General features: G+C 43.4%; 1 protein-coding gene across 6 annotated transcripts in view; it reads left to right on the top strand.

The window, feature by feature from the left end:
- The window catches only part of Frmd4b (FERM domain containing 4B), a 319,697-nt gene extending 302,811 nt beyond the window's left edge, over positions 1-16,886 (top strand). For all 6 annotated transcript variants that reach the window (XM_031382703.1, XM_031382704.1, XM_031382701.1 and 3 more), the window contains 6 exons: positions 1,077-1,130; positions 3,051-3,198; positions 5,304-5,423; positions 7,048-7,859; positions 11,120-11,252; positions 15,255-16,886. In XM_031382703.1, coding sequence (XP_031238563.1) covers positions 1,077-1,130; positions 3,051-3,198; positions 5,304-5,423; positions 7,048-7,859; positions 11,120-11,252; positions 15,255-15,375 — 1,388 coding nt within the window. In that variant the 3' untranslated portion in view covers positions 15,376-16,886. The remainder of the gene's footprint in view (positions 1-1,076; positions 1,131-3,050; positions 3,199-5,303; positions 5,424-7,047; positions 7,860-11,119; positions 11,253-15,254) is intronic.
- The last annotated feature ends 7,387 nt before the right edge of the window (positions 16,887-24,273 follow it).

Below are 24,273 nucleotides of genomic sequence, written 5' to 3'. Positions count from 1 at the left end.
CCTTAGTGAGGAGAAGCAACTTGCCCAAGCTCCCGGGGACAATAAATGACAAAAACAAGATTTAAACTCAAGTCTTCTGATTCAGAGCTTTTTAAGTAAGGGTGGTTTTGCCCTCCATGCCCACACCCTAGAAATATTTGATGATATTTGTGGGCATTAGGGGGCTGTCAACATTGAAGTTAAGAGTGCTGCTTCGGGTCCATAAGCAGACACTGTTTCCGTATTGTACAGAAGAGCTTCTTAGAACAAATATGAAATGCAGTCTCCTTTCAAAGTATAGAGAACATTGCATACTAGTTTAAGACCCAAGTTCTGTGGCTTTTAATCCTATTGTAAGTGATACAGCTAAGAGAGGAAGACGCCACTCCGTTGGTGTTGCCCAGAATACATGAATGGCTTCAGTCCCTAACACCACATAAAACCAGACATGGTGGTGTATGCCTGCAATCCTAGCACTTGGGACTTAGTATCAAGGTTATCATTAGTTATGTAGAGAGTTCAGGGGCAGCTTGGGCTTCTGTATAAAATTGTGTCTTCAGAAAGGGGGTGGGAAGGAGGAGATGAGATTGAGAAAGTAAGAGAGAAGGAAAAAAGAAATATAGTCCTTCCAGCCTCAGATTCCACATCTGCAGATATAGCCAGCCTCAGGGCAAAATATTTCTGGGAAAATTGTCTTTGTACTAAACATATTATTTGTTAAGCATTGCAATAGAATGACTATACAGAATTCACACCATATTAAGAGTTATAAGTAATAAGAGACAGTACCCACAGTAATGCAAGAGAGCTATGGAACACCCTCACATTTGTTATCCTTGGGGACACAGGAACCAGTCTCCCCTCTGGTTACTGAGGAATGACTAATCCATTGTAACATCTGTACAATAGGTCAGATGTTTTTTATCTCCAGTAGAATGTAAGTGATTCCACCAACAGCTAATTATTCTTAATGCACTGTAATTGCTTACATTTATCTAAATGAAAATAAAATGCACTCAGTTGAAAATTGCTTCGCTGAACTCATTCTAATTGTATAAATGCACAATTATCCTAAAGGCAGCTATTTATATTCACAGAAGACGTCATTCCATCCGAAAGCAGTTCTTTGTCGGACACCACCTATGATGACCGTAAGTGGCTCCCTTTATCACTTAAAAACATTAGATACTCTGAAGAGTGAAGATCATTTTTTAAGATTTATTTTTACTTGTGTGTGTGTGTGTGTGTGTGTGTGTGTGTGTGTGTGTGTGTGTATGTGTGTACCATATGTACGTGGGTACCCAAGGAAACAGGATTCCCTGGAGCTGGACCGAAAGGTCATTTTGTGACCCTTTCTGGTATGGGTATTAGGAACTGAATTCAGGTCCTTGTAAAATGCAGTTAGCACTCTTAATAGCTAACACTTCTCTCTCTCCTGCTCCTAAGATAATTTTTTAATTTAACTTGGGCACAAAATGTAGCTTAGTTGTTAGAATGCTTAATGTTTACAGTGCCCTAAGTTTGATCCCCAGCGCCAAATAATCCAGGTAGTGTGGTGCATACCTATGGTCCCAGTGGTTGGAAGGCAGAACTAAGACAGGCAGGAGTTTAAGGCCTTACTTTGCTACATAATGAGTTCTAAGCATAAGATCCTGTCTAGCAAAGAATAACAACAACAAAAAAGGGAAGCCTATTTGTTTCTCTTTGAAGCAAAGGAGAATAAACTAACTTTATTTATACAAATGATTGGGAGGGAGGTCTATAATTATCATATATGCAGGCTAATATTAAAAACGGGTCCACCTAATCAGAAACCCATTGCATGAGTTAGTCTGTCTGTAAGGATGTTAAAGTCCTATTTTTAAATTTTGTATTTCTTTTCAAACTTTATATTTCTTTTTAAACTTTGCATTTTAAATAAAGACTCAGAACTATGTAAGCTACGCAGTCTTTCACCTAGTGATTTCCAGTGGTCATGTTTTACATATCTAGAATCCAGCATCAAACCAGGAAACTATAGTGTACACTTTGCACACCACTACTTTTTAGACAAGTGGGGATTGATGATTTTATTTTCCTTAGGAAGAAAGGCACATTTTATGAAATTAGATTCCATGTCATTTTTACCATTTTCTATAAGTAAGCAATATGTGTATGACAGTGGCCAACATTAGTTCGTTGTGTCCTGGGATGGAATATGTTTCCTGTCAAGGGACTGGATGCTTCCTTGTAAGTCTTTATACGTAGTCAGCTGACTGACTGTCTGTCTGACTGGCTGTCTGTCTGACGTGATTTAAAGTATTCGGGGAAGCCACTGCCCTGCCACCCTCACCCTCCACTCCCCTCCCCTATACTGCTTTTTCTCTGAGTTTCATTTTAAATAAAATCTCACTACTTCAGGGTCCTGCTTTGAGCTGCAGACCAACACACTCACCATTTATTTTTTGAAAATGCATGTGTTGGTGGTGAACACGCCACATCTGCGCCAATACCACCCATCCCCCATAGGGTGAGCCTGTGTCCTCAGAGGCCTAAGGTCTTCAAAGGTGAACAAAACCTACCTGGCATTTTTGCTTGCGTTTTTGCAAGTTGAGGTTTCCTCCCCACCCCCTCCCTTTCTTTATAGACAGGGTCTCACAATGTAACTCTAACTAGTCTGGAACTCACTGTGTAGACTAAGCAAGCCTCAAACTCACAGAAATCCACCTGCCTCTGCCTCTCGAGTACCGGGCTTAAAGGTGTCCACCACCACACCAGACACCTTGTGGATGTTCTTTAATAAAAATTTTTGGAAGTGACACTGTCACCCATTGCACCTGAGGGAGTCTCTTACACAGAAGCGCTCACTGTGAGTTGAGAAAAAAATGGCTCAGACCTCTTTCTTTCTAACATGTCAGTTATAAAGCTTAACTGTACAAAGTGTGCACAGCCTCCCTACTACACATTCCTATCAATGTCACCTTGGGAAGAACCGCTGTTCATCTGACCTACCAAGTCCTTTGTGAAAGATTGCCAAGCTATCCATCTGCCCGTTGGCTCATCTTTATTCATTGTTCCTTGATTCATTTTAGCCAACGACTCCTTCACTCTTGCTGGGCAGCGACCAAGTTCAGTACCTCATTCTCCAAGAATTCTACCCCCCAAGTCTCTAGGAATTGAGCGAATCCACTTCAGAAAATCCTCCATCAACGAACAGTTCATGGATACCAGGCAGTCCAGGTGGGTGGCTAGCATCTCAGTGTTGATGCCTTGAAGCTAAGAAGCGCCTTCTCTAAAATTCTTTACCTTTCCAGATGATGTTTTTTTTATGAAACCAAGGCAGGGAAACAAACCCAGAGATTTGTTGTTGACAGTGGGGCTTTTTGGTTGTTTGTTTGTTTGTTTGTTTGGTTGGTTGGTTGGTTTGGGAATTTGTTTGTTTGGTTGCTTATTTGGTTGGTTGGTTTGTTGGGTTTGGTTTTTTTGTTTGTTTGGTTAGTTGGTTTTGGCTTGAGGTTTTTTTAGCCTTTGGGTTTTGTTTGTTTGGTTGGTTTTTTTTTTTTTTTTTTTTTTTTTTTTTTTTTTTTTTTTTTTTTTCAAGAGAGGGTTTCTCTGGGTAGCCCTGGCTGTCCTGGAACTCCCTCTATAGACCAGATTGGTCTCAATCTCACAGATTCACCTGCTTCTGCCTCCTGAGTGCTAGGATTGGTGCTGGGATTAAAGGCATGTGCCACCACTGTCCCGCCGGCCGAGTGGGAGTGTTCTTAAGAAGGCTTTTGAACAGGTCCTTACCTCTATCCTTGGTATTAAAGTCTGTGTGACTTATATCCAGTTACAAGGACTTTAATGCTGGAGATTAGGGAATGATGTAAATACCTGAAACATGCGACTCATAAAAAAGCTTGTGGCTTCAAGAGGTTTGAGGCCACAATCACCTGGCCCCTTTCCTTTTGGGTTTGTTTAGGGGAGGGAGCATTGTAGTAGGGAGCATATGATAGACCAGAACACTCACCCCAGCTCAGGGTAACTGAGAATCAGAGAGAGACAGGAAGTAGCTGATCCCAGTTTCCCCTTCCAGGGGATGCCCCAATGTCCTCCTAACTTTGTCCCACTTGCCCCCACCCCTTAGTTTGCATCACTTTCTAGCAAACCCATATGTTACAAGGCAAGCATCCAACTTGTTTAACTTTGGAAGACTTTGAAATCAAATTCTAGCAGGCCTAGGATTCTAGAGTTTAATTTTATAACCTTGACTCCAAAGAAACTGTCAACTTGTGGACCGTTTAAATAAATTATCATAAAGCCACATAGTAGAATGGTTATGAATTCACTTAAATGACATTGTAGAGCCCTGAACAGTGATGTGTACCTGTTAGCGTAATGGCAGAAGGCCAAAGAAGGATTACTATAGGTCTAAGGCTAGCCTGAAAGTCAGCCCAGGCTACCTACAGTATAAATAGATATTTAGCAATACGAAAATGATTTATGCAACCTCAATTTTTAAGTAAATTTTTAAAATATAAAGTTAAGATTTAAAAAAAAAAAATATAGATACTTGTAAATATATACAGTTAGGAAAAATTCATGTTTTGAGTGTGGTCTCACATTATGGGTACCCAAATCTTCATTTTGTACTTCTGAGCTATAATGCACTTTGCTTCTGTGTGCAGGGAGTTTCCTTCTGGGCACTGGGGAGCTGGTGCCAGGATCAGTGTGTGCTAACCATGTGCTCTGGCACCCGGGTTATGTCTTCTCCTTAGACAGTTATGTTCTTAGCACTCTGGGAAGTAGAGAAACACAATTTAAAGATGATACCCTTTAGTCAAGTACCAGCCAATAATAGCCCATGGGCCATATCAACTCTGCCAACCATGAGCTGACTACTTTTAAAAAAATTACTTTCAAGAAATTAGAGGGAATGAGTCAAAAGTAATGATAGTTGGTAATTTCTGAAAACTGCATTAAGTTTTGTTGAAATACAGCCACACCCAGTCTCTTCCATACTGTGTATATGTCAAGGCCCAAAATATTTACTACTAGACTTAATAAAAGAAGGGTTTGGCGAGCCTCACTCTGCTTGCTCTCGGTTGATCCTATTGAGCATCCTCTTATTGGCTGTGTGCATGACCCCAGAGAGTCAGACTACATGTGCTTCCACTAATAGCTGTAAAGGACCACTCAGGATGCTCACCTCTAGAGATGCTTATGGCCACTCAGGGTGCTCACCTCTAGAGATGCTCTTCCCATCCTTTCCAAAGCCCTCTTTCCAGTAAGCTTTCTATCAACGCATGTCTGTCAGGAGTATGGAGAGACTCACCATTTCTTCAATTCTTTTGTAATCACAGAGAAATGCTGTCCACCCATAGCAGCCCTTACAAGACACTGGAGAGACGGCCCCAGGGAGGACGGAGCATGCCCACCACGCCAGTCCTGACTCGGAATGCCTACAGCAGCAGCCACCTGGAGTAAGCACTTCAGTTTTGGCTTGAGTGTCTGCCTTGGCTTTAGTGCTTTGGAAACCTTTTAAAGTGACTTTCTACAATGGTTGCCCTGACTCGTTCTAACTGATTTCCTGCTAACTTACCATTTCTAATTGGTCAGCAAAGACCATGTTACTCAATTCCTCCAAGTATATATATTGGATTCTTAGTACTTTAATTTCCCACCTAGGTCGTACCACTCCTTGTCACTCATGGACAAGGTTGAGAATAATTGCAGTGGGGATTTTGCAGAGTTCTGCCCTAAGTGTCTTCATCTTCCTTTCTTTTTCTTTTTTTAAAAATATTTATTTATTTATTATTTATTTATTTTGAGTATTCTGTCTTCACACCAGAATAGGGCATGAGATCCCATTACAGATGGTCGAGAGCCATCAATCACATGGGTGCTGAGAACTGAACTCAGGACCTCTGGAAGAGCAGTCAGTGCTCTTAACCCTTAAGCCATCTCTCTAGCCCCTTCTTTTACTTTTAAAAGGTATTTCTTTAGCAACACCATTTCATGTAGTTGAAGTTGACCTTGAACTCACTATGTAGCCAAGAGTGAACTTGAATTCCTCTTCCTTCTGTCTCCACCATCCCAGTGCTGGACTACAGGTACACACCACTACACTTAGCTCATGTGGTGCCCAGGTCTAAACCCAGAGCTTCGCACATGCCAGGCGAGCACTGACTAAGTTGTATCTTCAGCCCTGTAAATTCTTTCTCCAAGCTACTTGAGTTAGTGCCAAAGGCAAACCTGTTATGAAGTGCATATTAGGGGCCATTTTCATCTGTTTTTACAAACAGAGGAGCAAAACAGACATTAAACATCCTGCCCCAACTCTTACAGCTGAAAGCTATGCTATGGTTCATCACAGGTAGTCTTGCCTTAGATCCAGGCTCCACTCCACCTTGCCTCCCTGTCTTCTACTCTTATGTGAGCGAATGTTATGTGAGCAGAGAAGCCTCCAAAGACCTGTTGGAGAGCATCTTCCGGCTTTAATGCAGGCTACATATCAACACAGATATCTTCTCTAGTCTCGAGAAAGGATTTGGCTTGCACAATAACCAGACCTGATTCTTCCCTAATTCTGACGGTGATGATGAGCTTACAGGTGAACCAGTGCATGGTGTGCACGGGTGGACTCTAGTATGAAACCTGCAAAGTCCTGTTGGATTTAGAGGTTATGAATCTATTCAACACGTTCTTTTCGCTGTTGCCTGTGTTCCTATATGTGCGCGTGTGCGTTGGTGTTTGTATACTTGACTGTACCTGTATGTGGAGACCAGAGGTCAACATGGGGTACCTTCATCAAGCAACTTTCCACCTTATTTTTTAAGCTAAGGTCTCCCGTTGAAGCTGGAGTTCACCAATTTGCCTAGACAGGCTGGCTAGCAAGCTTCAGGGATCTGCCTGTCACCCCACCCACCCAGGGTCCATTACAGGCACCCTGCCTGGCTTTTCAACGTGGGCTCTGCCGCATTGAACTCAAGTCTCCACCCAGCGCACGCTCCATGATGGAGCCATCCCCCCAGCCCTCAGCCTAGTGTCCTTTTCTCTCCCTTGGATCCTTCTGCTGTATTATTCATCTTCCTTCTCTCCTTTCAGACCCGACTCTTCGTCTCAACACTGCCGCCAGCGGAGCGGAAGCCTGGAGTCCCAGTCCCACCTGCTCTCCGAGATGGACAGTGATAAGCCATTTTTCACCCTCTCCAAATCCCAAAGAAGCAGCAGCACGGAGATCCTCGACGACGGGTCTTCGTACACCAGCCAGTCAAGCTCGGAGTATTACTGTGTGACGCCTGCTGCCGGCCCTTACTACACCACCCAGACCCTAGACACCCGTGCCAGGGGGAGAAGAAGGTCCAAGAAACACAGTGTTTCTACTTCCAATTCAGGAAGCATGCCCAACCTAGCACAAAAGGATCCTTTGAGGAACGGTGTCTACTCCAAAGGTCACGACCCACCTCCTTCCGGTTTCTATATCACCGGATATCCACCGTATGCGGAGTGCGACCTGTATTACAGTGGTGGCTACGTCTATGAGAATGACACCGAGGGACAGTACAGTGTCAATCCTTCTTACCGATCCTCGGCTCACTATGGATACGACCGGCAGAGGGACTATAGCAGGTCTTTCCACGAAGACGAGGTAGACCGGGTGCCCCATAACCCTTACGCGACTCTCCGACTGCCAAGGAAGGCTGCCGTGAAATCTGAGCACATCACCAAAAACATCCACAAGGCCTTAGTCGCTGAGCACCTGCGTGGCTGGTACCAGAGGGCTTCTGGACAAAAGGATCAGGGGCATAGCCCACAGACTAGCTTTGACTCAGACAGGGGATCACAGAGGTGCCTGGGATTTGCCGGGCTCCAGGTCCCCTGTTCTCCAAGCAGTCGAGCATCTTCCTACTCTTCAGGTAAGATCGCTGGGGGAAAGCACATCACTCCAGGGGCCACCATGTATCACACTCCCAACCCATCCCAAACCACTCCTGTCCAGGGTCATAAATTGGTCCCCAAGGTCATTCAGAGCGCTGGTCATTGAGTGGACCCGGAATAAGAACTGCCAACTTGAACAGTGCTCCACAGCTTTCACAGAGCATGAGAGTCTGATGAAGCCATTTGTATATTTGAACTGGGCAAACACACGGTGAGGACCCAGTCTGTGCGCTGTCCTGTCTTGGTGCTTGCTCCAGTTTTATGCTGTCTTCATCTCATGTTGATAGCCACGTCTCTTAAAAGTTTTCTCGATGGGCAGGGGTGGCACATGCCTTTAATCCCAGCATTTGGGAGGCAGAGGAAGGCAGATTTCTGAGTTCGAGGCCAGCCTGGTCTACAGAGTGAGGTCCAGGACAGCCAGGGCTCAAAAAACCAAAAAAAAAAAAAGTATTCTCATCTCTGGAGTTTGATGTTTTGAAAGAATCAAGAGACACATAAGGTCGGCCCAAGGCATTAAGGATCACACATCCCTTCCCACTGGCCCAGATGTGATCAATCTAAAGATTGAATATTCGTGCACCTGCCTGCATAACGCCTACAGTAATTCTGATAGAACTGGTATTTGTCAAGTATTTTCCTACATACTTTGCTTATCTTATCTCAGTATATACTATTCTCTACTGAGTTGCTAATGTAAAGAATTTGGGAGGTTGGGGTCATAGCTCAGTGTTTGCCTGGGGTACTTGAAAACCTGATTCCATGCCCACCATCATTACTGAAAACGCCAGGAATTTTGATAGCTAATTTTGATCATCAAGAGCATTCTTTTTCTAACCCTGATATGGGCTTTGGCTCCTCCTTCTGCTCGCATTTGCAGAGTATCTGCTGCACACCCTAACCTGTTCTTAGTAATTTGGAGAAATAGGAGCTGAGGACTGGTCTGCCCAGTATAGTGAGAGCTCAGGAGTGAAGGAATCTCTGGCCTCTATGAGCTCAGGGTGTAGTCAGCAACTGAAGGAATGTATGATTTGAAGAAATGCTTGAATTTCTTAAACTACACAAAAACCTGGGTCCTGAGGTTTGCTGCCTCCCTGAAACATGTGTGGGAATTTCCAAGCCTGTGGAACAGTCAGAGCAAACTTCATGATTCATAAGATTGTTGACAAGAGTCATTGCCATGGAGACTTCTGCTTGGGCTCTATTTTATTACTATTTCTATGACCTGGACTTCCGCTAGGATTATCCCGCCTATGACCACATCGAACACAGGAAGAGGTTTCCATCACTGTTTCTTGTGGTTTATGGCTCTGATCTAGAGGACATCTGTCTTGCTCAGAGGACAACCTGAACTTCCTTAAAGCTCAGGCTGAAGCATGAAAAGCTTTCACAAATCACCTCTGGACAGAGCTCTTCAAGAATGAAAGCAAACAGGGGCCTGGAAATCTTTGAGGAGTGTTTTTTTTTTTTTTTTTTTGGTGCACAGGACAGGGGAGACGCCAAAGGGAAACCAGGTGTGATTCAAAACCCTCAAAAGCTTTGGCTGTTGGCTTCGTATCTAGGGCAAAGGTGAAACCGGAGTTAATACTTCCTGACTCAGACCCGGTATCAGTTCTGCTGACTGTACCACCAAGAGCATTCCTCCTCACCCCAACACCCCTTAGCATTTTAAGACAGGATCTTACAGTTCGTCCTGGCCTTGCCTCAAACTTATAAGGCCTCTCCCATGCCTGCCCTCCCACACCTGGCTAGAAGCATCCTTTATAAAGAATTAAGTGGATGAAATCAAGGCTCCCGGAAATCCCTTCTGGAATGTCCCTGCCCCTACTTTATAGCTTTAGATATGTCTTTCTACAAGCTCGAATCGTTCACGTGGAGAGCTACATTTCCTGTTTCTGGTTAGTCAGATTTTGCACCACCTGAAGGCCTTGTGGTGACTCAGTGTCAGGCGTGATGGCAGCCACCTTTTCTTGGCAGCTCTGTGCCAGGGTGCCCTTTTAATGGGAGCAGCAGGGCCGTAGAGCGAGCGTAGAGTTAGGTGTGTTGTTGCTCTTATTTTACAGTTAAGGTGACTCTGCGTTAGATAGAGAGTTTGAATGACTCTGCCAGTCCCCTAGGCTGGCCGGTGACAAAATAGGGCTTCTGTCCCAGCACTAGCAGTATGACCCCCCAGGCTTCAGAGCCCCTTCCCTTAGTGCTTAGTCTTGGAAGCCCTGCATGAGGATCCTACATCTGTCAGTGTAAGTCAAGTGGCATTTGTAAGTCAAGCTGCATTTTGAAGTTTGTCAGTGGTGATTGCAAGTGGCTTGTGGGTGTGGGAAGAGGTCAGTGGCCAGGAACAGAACATGAGGAACAGGAAGAATTGTGACCAGGGCTGTCTGTGTGAGGCTTAGATACACACAGGTCTGTCGAGCCACCCGTGCAGCCCAGGCATGGGGCAGGACTGGTTTCACAAAGAGGATAGCAGAAACCCAGTGATACCCAGTAACACCCAGTGACATTCCTTCCGTCAGGCTCTGCTTCCAAATTGTGCCCTTGTCCTCCCCTGGTTCCACCCTTCTGCAAAACTAGCCTCTTCCACCTTCTGCTAGCTTCTCCCTCCACCCCTGCCACTTTTTAGTCAACAATAGAAAATATTCTGTCTTGCCAGTGGCCAGTGTTGCCTTCAGCAGTCAAGTCTCAACAAGTCACCTGGCTGAAGGCTTTTTTCCTCCACCATCCTATTCTTGAGTACCATCTGGTCAGATTTGAAGCCCGGGTGGCAAGGATCTCTCCCTTTATGGGAATCCGCTCTCTTTTTCTTCTGGGCTACTTAAAAATGTGTGTTACTGAAAATATTTCTGTCTTCCCTTTGGATTTACCATGTTGTGAGCTTTTATGCTGCACTAGGCTAAATACGCTCATCATTACCTTCAGTCCTGGTGCTGTAACCACAGAGAATGTACTTCTCTCCACAATAAGGAAACTGAAGCTTAAAAAGGAGGAACCTTTTGCCCAAGTCACTCAGCCAGCCATTAACCCAGCACGTTGAACTGATTGCAAATTCTGGCTCAAGTAGGGGTCTCTCCCAGGGGTTGAACAGAGGCAAGGCCTGGGCCCATCCCCAGCAGTGACAAACCCAAAACTAAACCCAGGCCTTCCATCCCTCTGCTCTACATACACCTGAGTGTGAAGAAACCTGAACCGATTTGCCTTGGACTATGTCAACTCACATTCTCTCCCTTCCCGTTCTTATTTCTAGTGTCTTCTACAAATGCTTCTGGGAACTGGAGGACCCAGTTAACCATTGGGCTATCTGAGTACGAAAATCCAGTGCATTCTCCCTACACCAGCTACTACGGCAACATCTACAATCCCTTGTCCTCTCCAAGCAGGTGAGAAAGTGGCCAGATTCTCGGAGTCTGGTCCTCTTTGAAGGATGGGCGGCTCCTCCACTGCAGTCTGGTGGGGAAGAGGTGTAAGGTGGGATTTGGTAAGCAAGAGCCTACAGGCCCAACCCAACTGCCACCACATTCAATGAATAATGCTTCCCTGGAAAATGGCCGTGCTCACTACCCTACCTGTAACCTGTGTGTGTTCACATTCTGAGGACAAAGCTAAATAAATGGCTTTGACAAATAAGACATGGCTAGCAAAGCCAAAAATACTTTTGATTTTTAAAGTTTCCTGAGCTCCTCCATGTAGCTCACCCGAATTCAGCTCTGGTTCTTAGAGCTTTAAAGTCTTAGCCTCAAAGCTGGGCTTCTCTTTCTCATCTATTTTAAGGGTGTGTTTAAAACCATGTTGTGGATAATGTCCATTTAAGTCTTCTCTGGAAAAGAGAAAACCTGCAGGAAAAAAAAAATCTCTGTCCCCGAGTAAAGCTCTTTGTACCAAAGTCTAGTCAACAGTTGTTGAGTTGGATTTCAGCACTTGCTGTATTTTGTGTTCACTGAGACACGGTGGGCACAGCCAGCTGTCCTGTCTGTCTTCCGAAGCAAGTTCCCTGTAAACAGGGAAGGGAACACACAGGCACAGCGCATGACAGGGCGACTCTAAAGAATGGTGGCTTCTTCCAATGAACACGTGACACACACACACACACACACACACACACACACATACACACACACACACACACACACACACACACACACACACACACACACACACACACACACACACACACATACACACACACCTGGCATAGATGATAGGCAGGTGGATGGAGCAAATGATTGTTGAATCACCTAGGGCTCATTAAACTGAGTTCTCCTGCAGGGGACGAGTTAGCTTCATCCCTTCCTCTTAACTCTGCTGCCCTCGCCCATAGTGCTGTAAAGACACGCGTTTTCCAGGTTTTTAAAAGTTTGCTCTTGATGTAGAGACTACAGTCTGGACAGTATCTGTGCTAGTGACCTGGGCAGGGTAGCAGCTCCCCATGGAGGCAGCTGGTGTTCCGAGCTAATTGGAAGTATTCACTCCTCCTGTCTTTGTTTTTCTTCCCCACATTCCATGGAGTTTTTCTTGGCTTGAAATCTTAAAGCCAATTGTCTCAGCCCAACAAAGGGTGTGCTCAAAATAGACTTTTGGTGAAACTGTACTTCGTAGGGCATCCACGGGCTGGAACTTGTATACATAATGCCTAAAAATGAATTCGCAGCAGGATCCAGAATGCTCAGCCCAAGTCTGAGCTGAACCTTTTCAATGCAGCTCTCTCTCATCACTTTGGCTAATCTATTTGCGAGTGTTTTCCTCCTTTCTGCTGAGTCAGTGCACAAGATGGTGCTGATATCCTTTAGCACCACGTTCATTGAATCCAGGAACTGCTAAACATTCTGAGAAGAAAACCTATTTTTACCAAGTCTGCCTATGTATTTCAGTGAGACCAAGATGACTGAATAGAGGAGCTGGTGTCAAAGGGGACATAGTGTGCAGGAAATTGGAAGCTATTTAAAGCTCCATTGTGGTGTGGGTGGGTGTTTGCACTCACAGGCCCTCCCTCATTGTGGAGAACATAAGGAAAATAATAAAGAATTAGAAAGATAACAATGGAGCTGTAATCTCACCAACCAGAGACAAGGATACTAACATTTGGCACATTTCTCTATTTCCCTTTGTCTATTCTAACATGATCATAATGATATAGTAAATACAGTTTTGCTTTTTATATTATGTACCAAATTACACATCTCATTCTAAAATTTTTGATATCATATAAATACATTCCTATGTGGTTAAACTTTTTTGTTTGTTTGGCTGGTTTGGATTTTCTTTTAAGGCGTGGTTTCTCTGTGTAGCCCTGGCTGTCCTGAAACTTGATTTGTAGACCAGACTGGTCTCGAATTCAGAGATCCACCTGTCTCTGTCTCCTGAGTGCTGGGAATAAAAGCATGCCCCACCGCCTAGATAAAAGTGTTTTATAAGTTCCTGCTTTTTAGATGAACGAGAAACATTTATGCCACAGAAATAATAGAAGCATATATTTCAACCTGCCCTATGTAGGATTTTTAAGGCTATGATACAATCTGATCATTTTAATTTAATTGAATTTAATAAGCCAAACACAACAATAATCATTCATAAAGTTTCATAAATTTGCCATAAGATTGCATGATGCATTTTTTTATGTAAACAAGTTTTTAAAGCTGCCATGGTGGTTCATGCTCTTGAGAGGCTAAGGCAGGAGGGTTGCTGCAAATTTGTGTGCAACCTAAGCTACATAATGAGAGTAAAATCAGTCTGGGCAATAAAGTGAAACCCTGTCTCAAAAACCAAAGCAAACCAACCAAACAAAAAGCATGATTTTTTTAAATCAGAGACAGAATACATCATGTGAAAATCTTGTAATGAGCACCATCTTTTACAATTAACATATTAGTTATGCTAATAACGGTGAGAGACAAAATAAATTCCATACTGTACAAGAATAACTCTAGATTGTCCACACTAAAGTCTTAAAATGCTCATCAACGTATGAGTGAGGGTTTTTTTTCTTTTTTTAAATAAGCTCTGTTATGTACAGAAAGCTAGGAGTTTTTATTGGCCATTTTTTTTTCCCAGTATAGTTTTGTAAACTTGGTATTGGTGAACTCCCCGAAGCCAACAAATCTCTGCTCAACTGCTACAGTTTCCAGATGAAATTGTTTTCTTTCACTTGCTGTCTTCCTCTCCCTTTCCTCTTCCTGTCTAACTTCCCCCATCACCAGGCACAATCACAACCGAGGCCCTCTGTCGCAGAGGATGGCTGTGTCTCCAGAAGTGAGATCAGTATTAACCTCTGTCTTGCTCAGGGTAGCCAGCCGTAGTAAGTACAGTGCTCCTGCTCTGCCCATTGTGCTCCGCTCTGCCCATTGCTTCTTTCTCAACAGCAGGACTTGCACCTGCCCTGGCTGCCGTGTGAGGTTGTGAGATCTGACTTGGCTTAGACATTTCCTGAAAACACTAAAAATCCTGAACTTACATACTATTTGTTTCTAAAGCTCTCCTTCCAAAACGTTTTACTAGGCTTTACTAAAAGACCGTGGAATTGAAAACAAAAGCCTACTAACTATCTAACTTCTTTTTAACCTGCTGTTAAAGACCTGGTTTGCTTAACTGAACTGTTTGTATGACAGACCGTACTTATTTGAATAGACCACCCAAATATGTCTGTTTGTTCTCCTTCCCCGCCCCCAGCAGTGTTCAGATCAAAATGCTTATATGATGTCATTGGCTGGGTCATTGACAATTTATATTTGGCCCATAAACCCTCAGGATATGATATCCCAAACTATCCCTGCTAACCTTTAAGTGTTTTCTCTTACTTCTGAGAAAAGCACATAAGTTATTCTTTTAATTAGAAGAGTTGCCCAAAATATGCCTTTTTAAAAAAGTTAAAATATGGTTATTTAAAAAATTAAGAAGCAAGCATGTGTCAATTTTATTTTTTTATTGATAAGGAAACTAGCTGCACTTCTTTAAAGGAGATTCAAAACAATACAAGAAAGCACTGGGATAAGATTGTTCCATTCCATGCTAAACCAGGCAGTGTTCAATGGAGCAATAAACTCTAACCCGGAACACTTTCTTTTACAAAAGGATGTGTTTGTATTTCTCCCAGACAAGCACCTTTAAGTTAACATGTAACTTAATACCTTCTGGGCCCTAATCAATAGTAAATGAAAGTTAAACAAAGGTAGAATTCTCCTGAGAGTCCAACGATCTTTTATGTGCCTGGCAGACAATGCTTCACTGTGTTGTAAACCGGGTATGCACTCTTTTTTTTTTTTTTTCTCCTATCTTAGGTTCTGGAAATTTTTTTTTTCTTAACAGTGCTTTCCTCTAACCTGTTGGACTATTTGTACTGAGGGAGTGAAATAGATCTGGGTAGTAACTTTCCTGGTTCCCTTCAACAGACAGTACGCAGAGACCACTCCGCTGGACGGTACAGACGGAAACCAGCTGGAAGACAACCTGGAGAGTAGTGAACAGAGGCTCTTTTGGCACGAAGACTCCAAGCCTGGAACATTAGTCTGAATGCAGCTGGACCTCCTGACCAAGCACTGCGCGTTCTCACACTGGTGTGCCTTGCTAAGTCTGTTCTTCTTCTAGAAGGCTTTAGAAGCTAAAGGCGTCAAAGGTCGAAGACAAGACTTAAATGTGGTTTCACAGTGAATCACACACTAAGCCCCACAAAACCCTGGATGAGGACTTGCCCTCCAAACTCTAGGCATTAACCCATCGCTAAGTCTGATCCTGTTGTGAGACTCCTGTTAAGAGGACCTGCACGAAACCCCCGACCCACAGCGAGCTCTTGTGAAGGGAATAGCAGTTGTCAAAGGCAAACCTTGGAGCCGGGAAGATGGTCAGGGAGTTTGCCCCACTGGAGAGGAGGATGGGAGTTTTCAGAGCACAGTTCAGAATGCTGAGCAAGGGAACCAAGAAGCTCCTGAATCGTGGCTCATCTTCACAGGGTTTGAACTTGTGAGCTGACAGAAAACACACTGTTTCTACAAACAGATGAGGACAGTTTAGACAGTATTGGAAACTTACTTGAAGAGAAGTTAGATTTTCATGAAGTTCTGAATGAGTGTAGATGTTTTAGGCTATTACAGAGTGATGTTCTTCATAAGCACTCTAATATGGATTCTAGTCTTCGGATTGCTATAGCATCCTGTACTATAACTTAATGGTAGCCAACTAGAGGAAATGAAGTCACTGGCCAGCTCTGCTTGGAGAACGTTCTTAAGGTACATGCCACCAATCCCTTGTTGTGCTTCCCAACACTTAACTGTACAGACTGGTGATCTTGCCTGTCATCTGAATGGTGGGCTCGAGGTGGCAAGTTTATCCAAAAAAAAAAGTGTTTGGAGATGCTAACAGAAAGGACCCCAGAGGACAAAGCCAACCCACATCACCGTAGATGAATTGTGTGCCTTAAAGTGGTGAGCCGTAGAAAATGAAGCCTACGACCTGAACTCCAGAAGCTAATCCAAGTCACAAAGTGACAAGCCGAGATTGGCAGAAAAGCATTTACTCCAAGCTGCAGGAGGTTGAATTATGAGGATTAAACTACCTCATACCCCTCTGGAGGAACTCATTTGCGTAGGTTTGTGGTTCATAGGGCTTTGCTTGCTTCTAGAACAGCCTTGATCATTGTCTCTTTATTTGGCTTCCAAGTCCCACAAAAGGTGCTCCCTTCGCCTCCCTTTTGTATGAGTTTCTTGTTCATATTGTGAATAGAGACATTTCTCAACAACTTTTCTGGAACATTTTTTTCTACTTGTATTCCAAAGCATGTAATATATACATAAAAACGATTTGATAACTGCTCCTCTGTCATTTGTATCATTAGAAATGAAGTTCGGGGAAATTTTTTTGGAAAAAAAAAGATACAAGTTAAAAAAAAATAATAACTTATTCCTTTTTGCATATTTGTATAGCCTCCTGGAATTGGAAATTGCCTTTTACATATTCTTTCACTGTTCTGACTTTTTGAGACCTATTATTTTTTTATGTAGGTCAATAAACTTATGGTGTGCTACTGACATGTGTTTGGGTGCTTGTGTTCATGTTTGGGGTACACAAGGGACAATGTGAGATATTCCATTCCAAGATGGACATTGGGCAAGATACAAATACAGCTAATATTACAAGGTTTTATTGATTCTAAGATATACTTTTTTTTCATACTTAAATGAGAAAATAGGGTTCATATATTCATCATGTCCTATTAGAATTGGCTGTGATTTGGGTTTTGAATTTGGTTGGTATTTGTTTGTTTCTTTCTTATTGATACATACACTGTTGTTTTGTTCTGTTGTTTCAGTGTTGGGCCTGAACCTAGGTCCTTGCACACACACTAGCCTGATTCTCTACCTCTACAGCATACCCTAGCCCACTGCTATGCCTCACGACAAGGTGTCTTGGAGTTGACCAAAGGTGGTAGTTAATCACCTCACTGAGAATGACTGATGGGAATTTTTAGGTTGTAGGTGTGAAAATATTAACTGATTGATAATGAGCAATTCTTCTTTGTTTTTAAAACAACCCTTTCAGTAGAGGAGGGCATTTCAGTTCCTGTTTTACCCTGATTATTGGAGAGAGCAGGGTTGGAAATGAAATGGAAGGAAACACAAATGAGTGTTTCTGTGCATGTATCCCACGTGAAAGCCCCCTTACCTGCTCAAAACTCATGTGCTCAGAATCACAAGTATAATATTGAAAGATAAAGTATGACTTAGCTTCCACATAGAAGTCATCTCAGGAATGGAAGCACAGCAGGTCTGCCCTAGGATCACATCTAGCTTTGGTGGAAAGCAAAAATCAGATAAAGGCAAATTTTCAACATGTGCCCATTCTCTTCTTAAGAGACACATACGCGCGCGCGCGCACGTGCACACACACACACACACACACACACACACACACACACACACACACACACGCACGCACGCACACACACTTTCTCTATTCACAGAAGGCATTTGAAATACATATAACATATAATCATATCCTGCAAGTGTTGCCCAGAAGATAGAACACAGTGTCAGGTCCCCAGAGCTAGAGTTACAAGTGGTGGTGAGCCCACCCGGTGTTGAGTACTTGACAAGAGCTCCTCAAGTCCTGTGGATGAGCAGCAAGCGCTCTGTGGTGCTTCAGGAGAGAAATGTCCCTTTGGGGTGCATTTATTTGAACACTCGCTTCCCTGCTGAGGGTACTTACTGTATGGGGAAATTGTGGAAGCTTTAGGAGGCAGAGCCTAGCCGGAGGAAGCCAGTGATTGCAGGAAGGTTTTGAGGATATATAGCCTCTCCCTAACTTCTCTTCTCTCCTTGCTTCCTGTGTGGATGAAAATGTAACCAGATTCCTGCTTCTGGGACATGCCATGCCTTCCCAGCACTGTCAACTCCAGATCTGGAATTGCAAGTTAAAATGAATCTTCCCATAAGTCACTTTTGTCTATGATATTTCATCACAGCAACGGAAAAAAAAAAAAACTAATAAACACTTGCAACTGTGGAAACATCTCTAGCCCCATAACTTGGAAAATTTTCTATGCCTAAATGTTTATTAACACTCTAGCATTGTATTACAAGTACCTCTCTCTCTCCCCTTTACACTAGATAGATAGATTGTATTATTTTATATATAATGATGTAATTAAATATTCAAATATAACATATATATGATATTTTATAATTATATAATGTAGCATATATGACTATCATATACAATATAAAACATGCTTACAAGTATGTAGTCTACATATATTGTGTATTATTACATATTATATATACTGTTATATGATATAACTTATGTTATATATACATATATATACATATGATCTGACATATCTTGGGACTCACTCCCTCTCAGTGCATATTTATCTGCCTATAAATCTAAACATTTTGGTCTGGAGAAATGACTCCATGGTTAAGAGCAGTGGTTACTCTTCTAGAAGACCTGGGTTTGGTTTCTCAGCACTTGCATGGCAGCTCACAAGCATCTGTAACTCCAGTCCCAGGGAATCCAGCACCCTTCCTGGCTTGTATATATGCACATGGTACACAGATGTACAAGCAGCCCCATACACAGAAAATAATAAATATATAAGGTAAATTTAGTAAATAGACTAACCTCCCTTGATATTTGTTCTGCATTTCTATACTTGAAATAAATAAAATGCACCTTTAAACTCAGGAACTAACAAATGTGAAAAGCAATAAAAATTTCAGAATCATTTTAATCTATTTGTTTGGCCTGTTCTTAGGAACAGGGATTTAGACTAAAGAGTTGCCTAATATTGAGTTTTTAGAATTAGAATAATGACTTTATTAAGTTTCCGTTATGCTGTGCTATGGTGCATCCTAAACTGTCAATGGTAAAATACATGTTTTTAAATTTTCCAGTATATCGTGCTGCTATTGGCTTGTAAGATGAAATAAACTGAATTATTATGAGAAAATTAATCCAAAAACACAAATTACTAGTTGATTACTAGAGTTCTGGAAATATACACTGGTGTTTACTGTTAGCGCTGGCAGATGTGAAGCTACTCCATCCCTGGCATGGTGGTACATGCCTGCAAGTCCTTGCAGCTGCAGAGGCCTTGGCGGGCTTCCTTTAGCCCAGGAGACCAGCCTGGGGAAAATAATGAGACTTGTCTCCAAAACAAACACCTCCTTAGTCGAGTTAGTGTCTGAATACTGACTCCATTTCTGTCCACCTTGCTGACTTTCTGCACAGGAGGTTTCAGACTATATGCCCAGTAGCACAGACCTGGAGGTAAACATCCAAGGAGATGCTTCATCTATCCATCCATGATTTCTTTTACTTTAAGTCAGGGCTTCTCTGTGTAGCCCTGGCAGTCCTGTATTGATCTCTCTCTCTCCCTCTCTCCCTCTCTCCCTCTCTCCCTCTCTCCCTCTCTCCCTCTCTCTCTCTCTCTCCCTCTCTCCCTCTCTCTCTTTCTTTCTCTCTCGAGCAGGCTGGCCTCAAACTCAGAGTTCTGGCTGCCTCTGCCTCCCAAACACTGAAATTAAAGGGGTGCACCATCACTGCCTGGTTCATCCATGCTTCTTAATACGGTAAGTCATCACTGTCCATTATAATCTTAAAGTGCATTGGAGCCAACGGCCCTCTTCTGGAGAAAGAAAACACTGTGTGACACAGGCTAACCCTGTAGGTAACAAGAAACTTACCTCCCCTTTCAAAAGCTCAGTGTGCCAGAGCAGGCTGGGGATGTGCCTCACTTGATAGAGTGCTTACCTAGCACGAACAATCTTAGATCCCCACATCCCCACATCCCCACATCCCCAGCAATGTGCTTCAACTGGCTGTGGTGGTGGGATGTACCCATAATCCCTGCACTGGGAAATAGAGGCAGGAGAAACAGGAAGGGATTCAAGGTCACTTTCAACTACACAGTGAGTTTGAAGCTAACTTGGGCTACATAACTATAAAAGTTGGCAGCTCCCTATCTCCTTTGTTTTAACCTTATTACCCAGCCTGGGATTCCCCCAGGTCTTGTCTTCTGCTCTGCCTTCCTTCCAACCCCAGTCAGGTGCCACCCTGGGGTAGAAAGATGGATGCTTCGGCTTTCTCCCTACTCGTTGGACAGAAGCTAGGCTGGCATGCTCACCTTTGTGTGCAGCTCCTCATTTCCTCCCAACAGAGCTGGTGAGGTGCACTGAGTATCTCCATGTTACAATAAGGTACCTGGAGAAAGTTAAGAAATACATTCTCACTGGCCAAATTCCATGCCCTAAGCTACCAAAAGTATTTGTAACACAAAAATCCAGAATAGACTAAAACCCAAAACATTCTTTAAAGACTTATTTCATTGGTTTATTTTATGTGTATATGTGTGTGCACCTGAGTGTCTATATATAAATATTTATATACATACACATATATGTATGTATATGTATATGACACACCTGCAGGTGCCTTTGAAGGCCAGATCAGGGCATCATGTTCCCAGCATTGGAGTTACAGGCTGTTGTGACTGCCCCATGTGGTTTCTGGGACCTGAAACCAGGTCATGTGCAAAAGCAGCAAGTGTGGCTTAACCACTGAGCCATCCCCCCAGCCTCCCTAGAACCTGAAGCTTCTTGAACACCAACCCAAAGCCACAAATGAAGCCCTCCAGACCACAAATCGAATCTTTGCTTCACACACAAAATCATTAAAAATCCTGTATGAAATTTTCTTTAGGTGTCCAACATAGTAGCCTGTACCTGTAATCCCAGCCCCCAGGACACCACAGCAAGAGGATTCCAAATTGAAGACCAGTGAGACCTACAGGAAAGGAAGGAAAGAAAGAAAGAGAGAGAGAGAGAAAGAGAGAAGAGAGAGGAAGGAAGAAAGGAAGGAAGGAAGGAAGGAAGAAAACATACTTGGGCTGTAAGGAGATCTTCAAAGAATTGATGAAAACTTTGTGATATATTCTAAGCCCAGCTCATAATTGATATGACTAATTTGCATTTGCCAGTGACAAAAAGCAGAGTCAGCCTATGTGTAGCACAGGTTAAGATAACCTGAAAGTGTTAGCAAATCTCAGCAGGCTTCTCGCTAGGCTTAATTACTAATGTTTGAATAAGTTCACCCATGATCGAATCCACTTTTTAAACTGTTCTGGTTAATAAACTCTCTTGGCTCCAGTGCATACATAACTTGTTACAAGCACCCATAAGCAGAATGAAATAAGTATTGATTAGTAGCCCTGAAACTATGTATTGATCCTTCCCCAGTTTTGATGACTCGGGAGCAGAGGAGTAATGAGAAGTATGGCCTGCTCTTTCTGGGGTTGCTGAGGAGCCACCTTGAAAGTCAGCTCAGCATGTCTGGGCACTCACAAAGACTCAGTCTGATCTGTGGTTAGACTCCCAGCAGAACCTTAGCCCACCACAAAACATCTTTAAATCACCCCCACCCTCTTCCTCCTTCATGGAGTCAGTAAGAGTCTATCGTCCTGACAAGAGAAAATAGGAGTCCTGCTTTTATGATGCTTATAGACACTGCTCTTAACATGCAAATACACACACACACACAGCATTTCTCCATTCCCTTTGCTTTCAAGTACCAGCAACCTTGGCAAGAACAGTGACCTGGGACTGGAAGGGCAGTAGGAGTTGACCCAACTTAAAATTTTTCAGGTCATTTTCTTCAATGCTGGCCATACACCGAGCACCCAAGATTAAAGAGATCTGTGACTATTAACTATAGCCATGCAGGCCTCTATGGAGTACTAGGGAAGTCTGTGGATATGTTTTGGATTCACCCAATAATTGGGGGGTTTGACTGACATTTAGGGGCCCAGGAACAATGAGTAAACACAGCAGACTATCCACTATCCCCATGAATGGCCATTGTGATCCTTTGAGAAACCCTAGCACCTGAGAGCAGGGTTACATCTGGGCATTGTGTTCCTAAGCTTAGCAAGGAAAGAAAAAGAAGTAAAGTAAATGATTATTAATGAGAGTCAGGCAACATGCATGTGATTCAGGAGAAAAAAAAAATAGGCACCCCAACCACTAGCTAATGTGCAGTGTGCCAACTGCATACCTGTAAGTCACAGACCCAGGCAATTGGAAAGGGTGGGCTGGGTCCCCAAAGCTTTCAGTCCCAAAAGGGAGAAGCACAACTCCTTGAATGGCTTGGTATGACTATTAATTCTATGAAGACCTGTCACAGAATTTTCCCTGTCCAATTACCTTAGTACAGAGGAGGCCTGTGATTGGATAGGGAAAAGGTAGGCAGCGTGAAATGTTGCAGAGACAGGGAACCTCTCAGGAGAAAGAAGGCCAAGATGGAGGCAGACATGAACCAACCAGGTAGTTATGATATCATAAGTTTAGGATAATTGGGATAAAGCTTTTATCATAATCAGTTGGCTCTAAAATTACTGCATTGGCATCTTGTAAATTGAGAATTTATTGATACGTAAATCTGGTTAATTTTAAGTTTCAAGAGTTTTGAGTTACCAGGTCGATGAGTGATGTGGTGTGACACCATGAGGTGGACAGTCGTGTGGGGCTGGAGTGGTCAAGAAGGGAACTTGGGAGTTCCAGCCCCCACCAGAGAGACTGCCTAGTTGAGATCACCCGGCTGGAGCCATGTGGCCCGCAGCCGCTAGTAATAGCACAGGAAGCCTACAAGTTCTTTTTAAAATATTTCATGCAACAAAGACCAAGGATGATAAGAGAGAGATCCTACCTGAGATTGGTGGGACACCCTGGGCTTCTTTGAGGGGCTGATGCTAGATGGGGTCATTCCCCAAACACTGAGAAGCAAGATCTTAGAAACTGAAAGAACACAAGGCCAGCTTAGGCTACTATTAAAGTCTGAGCAACGGAAAAGAAAGCTCTCACAATGGCACTCAAACTGTGCCATGCGTTGATTCCCTTAGCCCTCTCCAATGACTCTATGAGATAGTTGTATGCCCTGATAAGGCCGTGAAGGCTCAGAGAGGTGGCCAAACCTTTGGTCCCATGACCACACAGTAACTGTTAAAGCTAGAATTCCCAGCCTTGCACTTGATGCTGCATTGAGCACTATGTGAGGACTGGGGTGCTGTTTACGAAGCAGTCAGAGACAGGCAACTGCTTTGAATGGAAATCAAATGAAAATGAAAACAGAAGGGAAGGAAGAAGAGCAAAGGCCTGGGGAAGCAGTAGATGGAAAGTCAGCTCAGCAGGGTGGCTGTCACAACCAGCAATCAGGAAGGAAAGGCCAGGCCACGCTCTTTCAAGCTTGCAAAGAGTGGTTCGCAAGAGGTGATTCTGATGTTCTCGATCGGGGTTTGAATTAGAGTCTTCATGAAGGGTCAGGGAACAGCCAGTGGGCTAGAATTATCTTTGCAAATAATGTGGAATAAAATGAGTTGCAGCATTTGCAAGTTGTACCCCAAATGCTTCTCTTGCTGGGCATGAGCCTCACATCCTCCCATGCCTCTCCTTCCCAATATACACAGCAGCAGGTGTACACACACACACACACACACACACACACACACACACACCCTTGTTGGGAAACTTATTCTCTTTCCTCAGAAGATATAGGCACCCTAAAAAGATCAAAAGCCAGGAAATTGAAAAGATCTCATCAGGAACCCCAGGAGCTCCGGGCTGGGAGAGGCATCCCAGGCACCCTTCAATTACTGGAGAAGCCTTTCAGGGAGTTGATGGTGGTGTCTGGACAGATACCACTGTCTTCCTAAAGTAGTGGTTAGAGGTGTGGGCTTTGAAGTCAGGCTGTCTTGGAGACAGACTATCTGGCTTGGAGTCTATCCCAGGCTCAATGCTTGCTGGTTTCTAGAACTAGCATTAGCCTTCTGGGCCTCAGGTTCCTCCTCGGTAGAGGACTCACCAGGGTACTGTACAAGTTGCACAGTGTAATGGATGCAACGAATGCAGCACGGCTTGTACCTGA

Source organism: Mastomys coucha, unplaced genomic scaffold (assembly GCF_008632895.1).
Source record: "Mastomys coucha isolate ucsf_1 unplaced genomic scaffold, UCSF_Mcou_1 pScaffold20, whole genome shotgun sequence".
Taxonomy (NCBI): Eukaryota; Metazoa; Chordata; class Mammalia; order Rodentia; family Muridae; genus Mastomys; species Mastomys coucha.
This window is presented reverse-complemented; position numbering and strand designations above follow the sequence as displayed.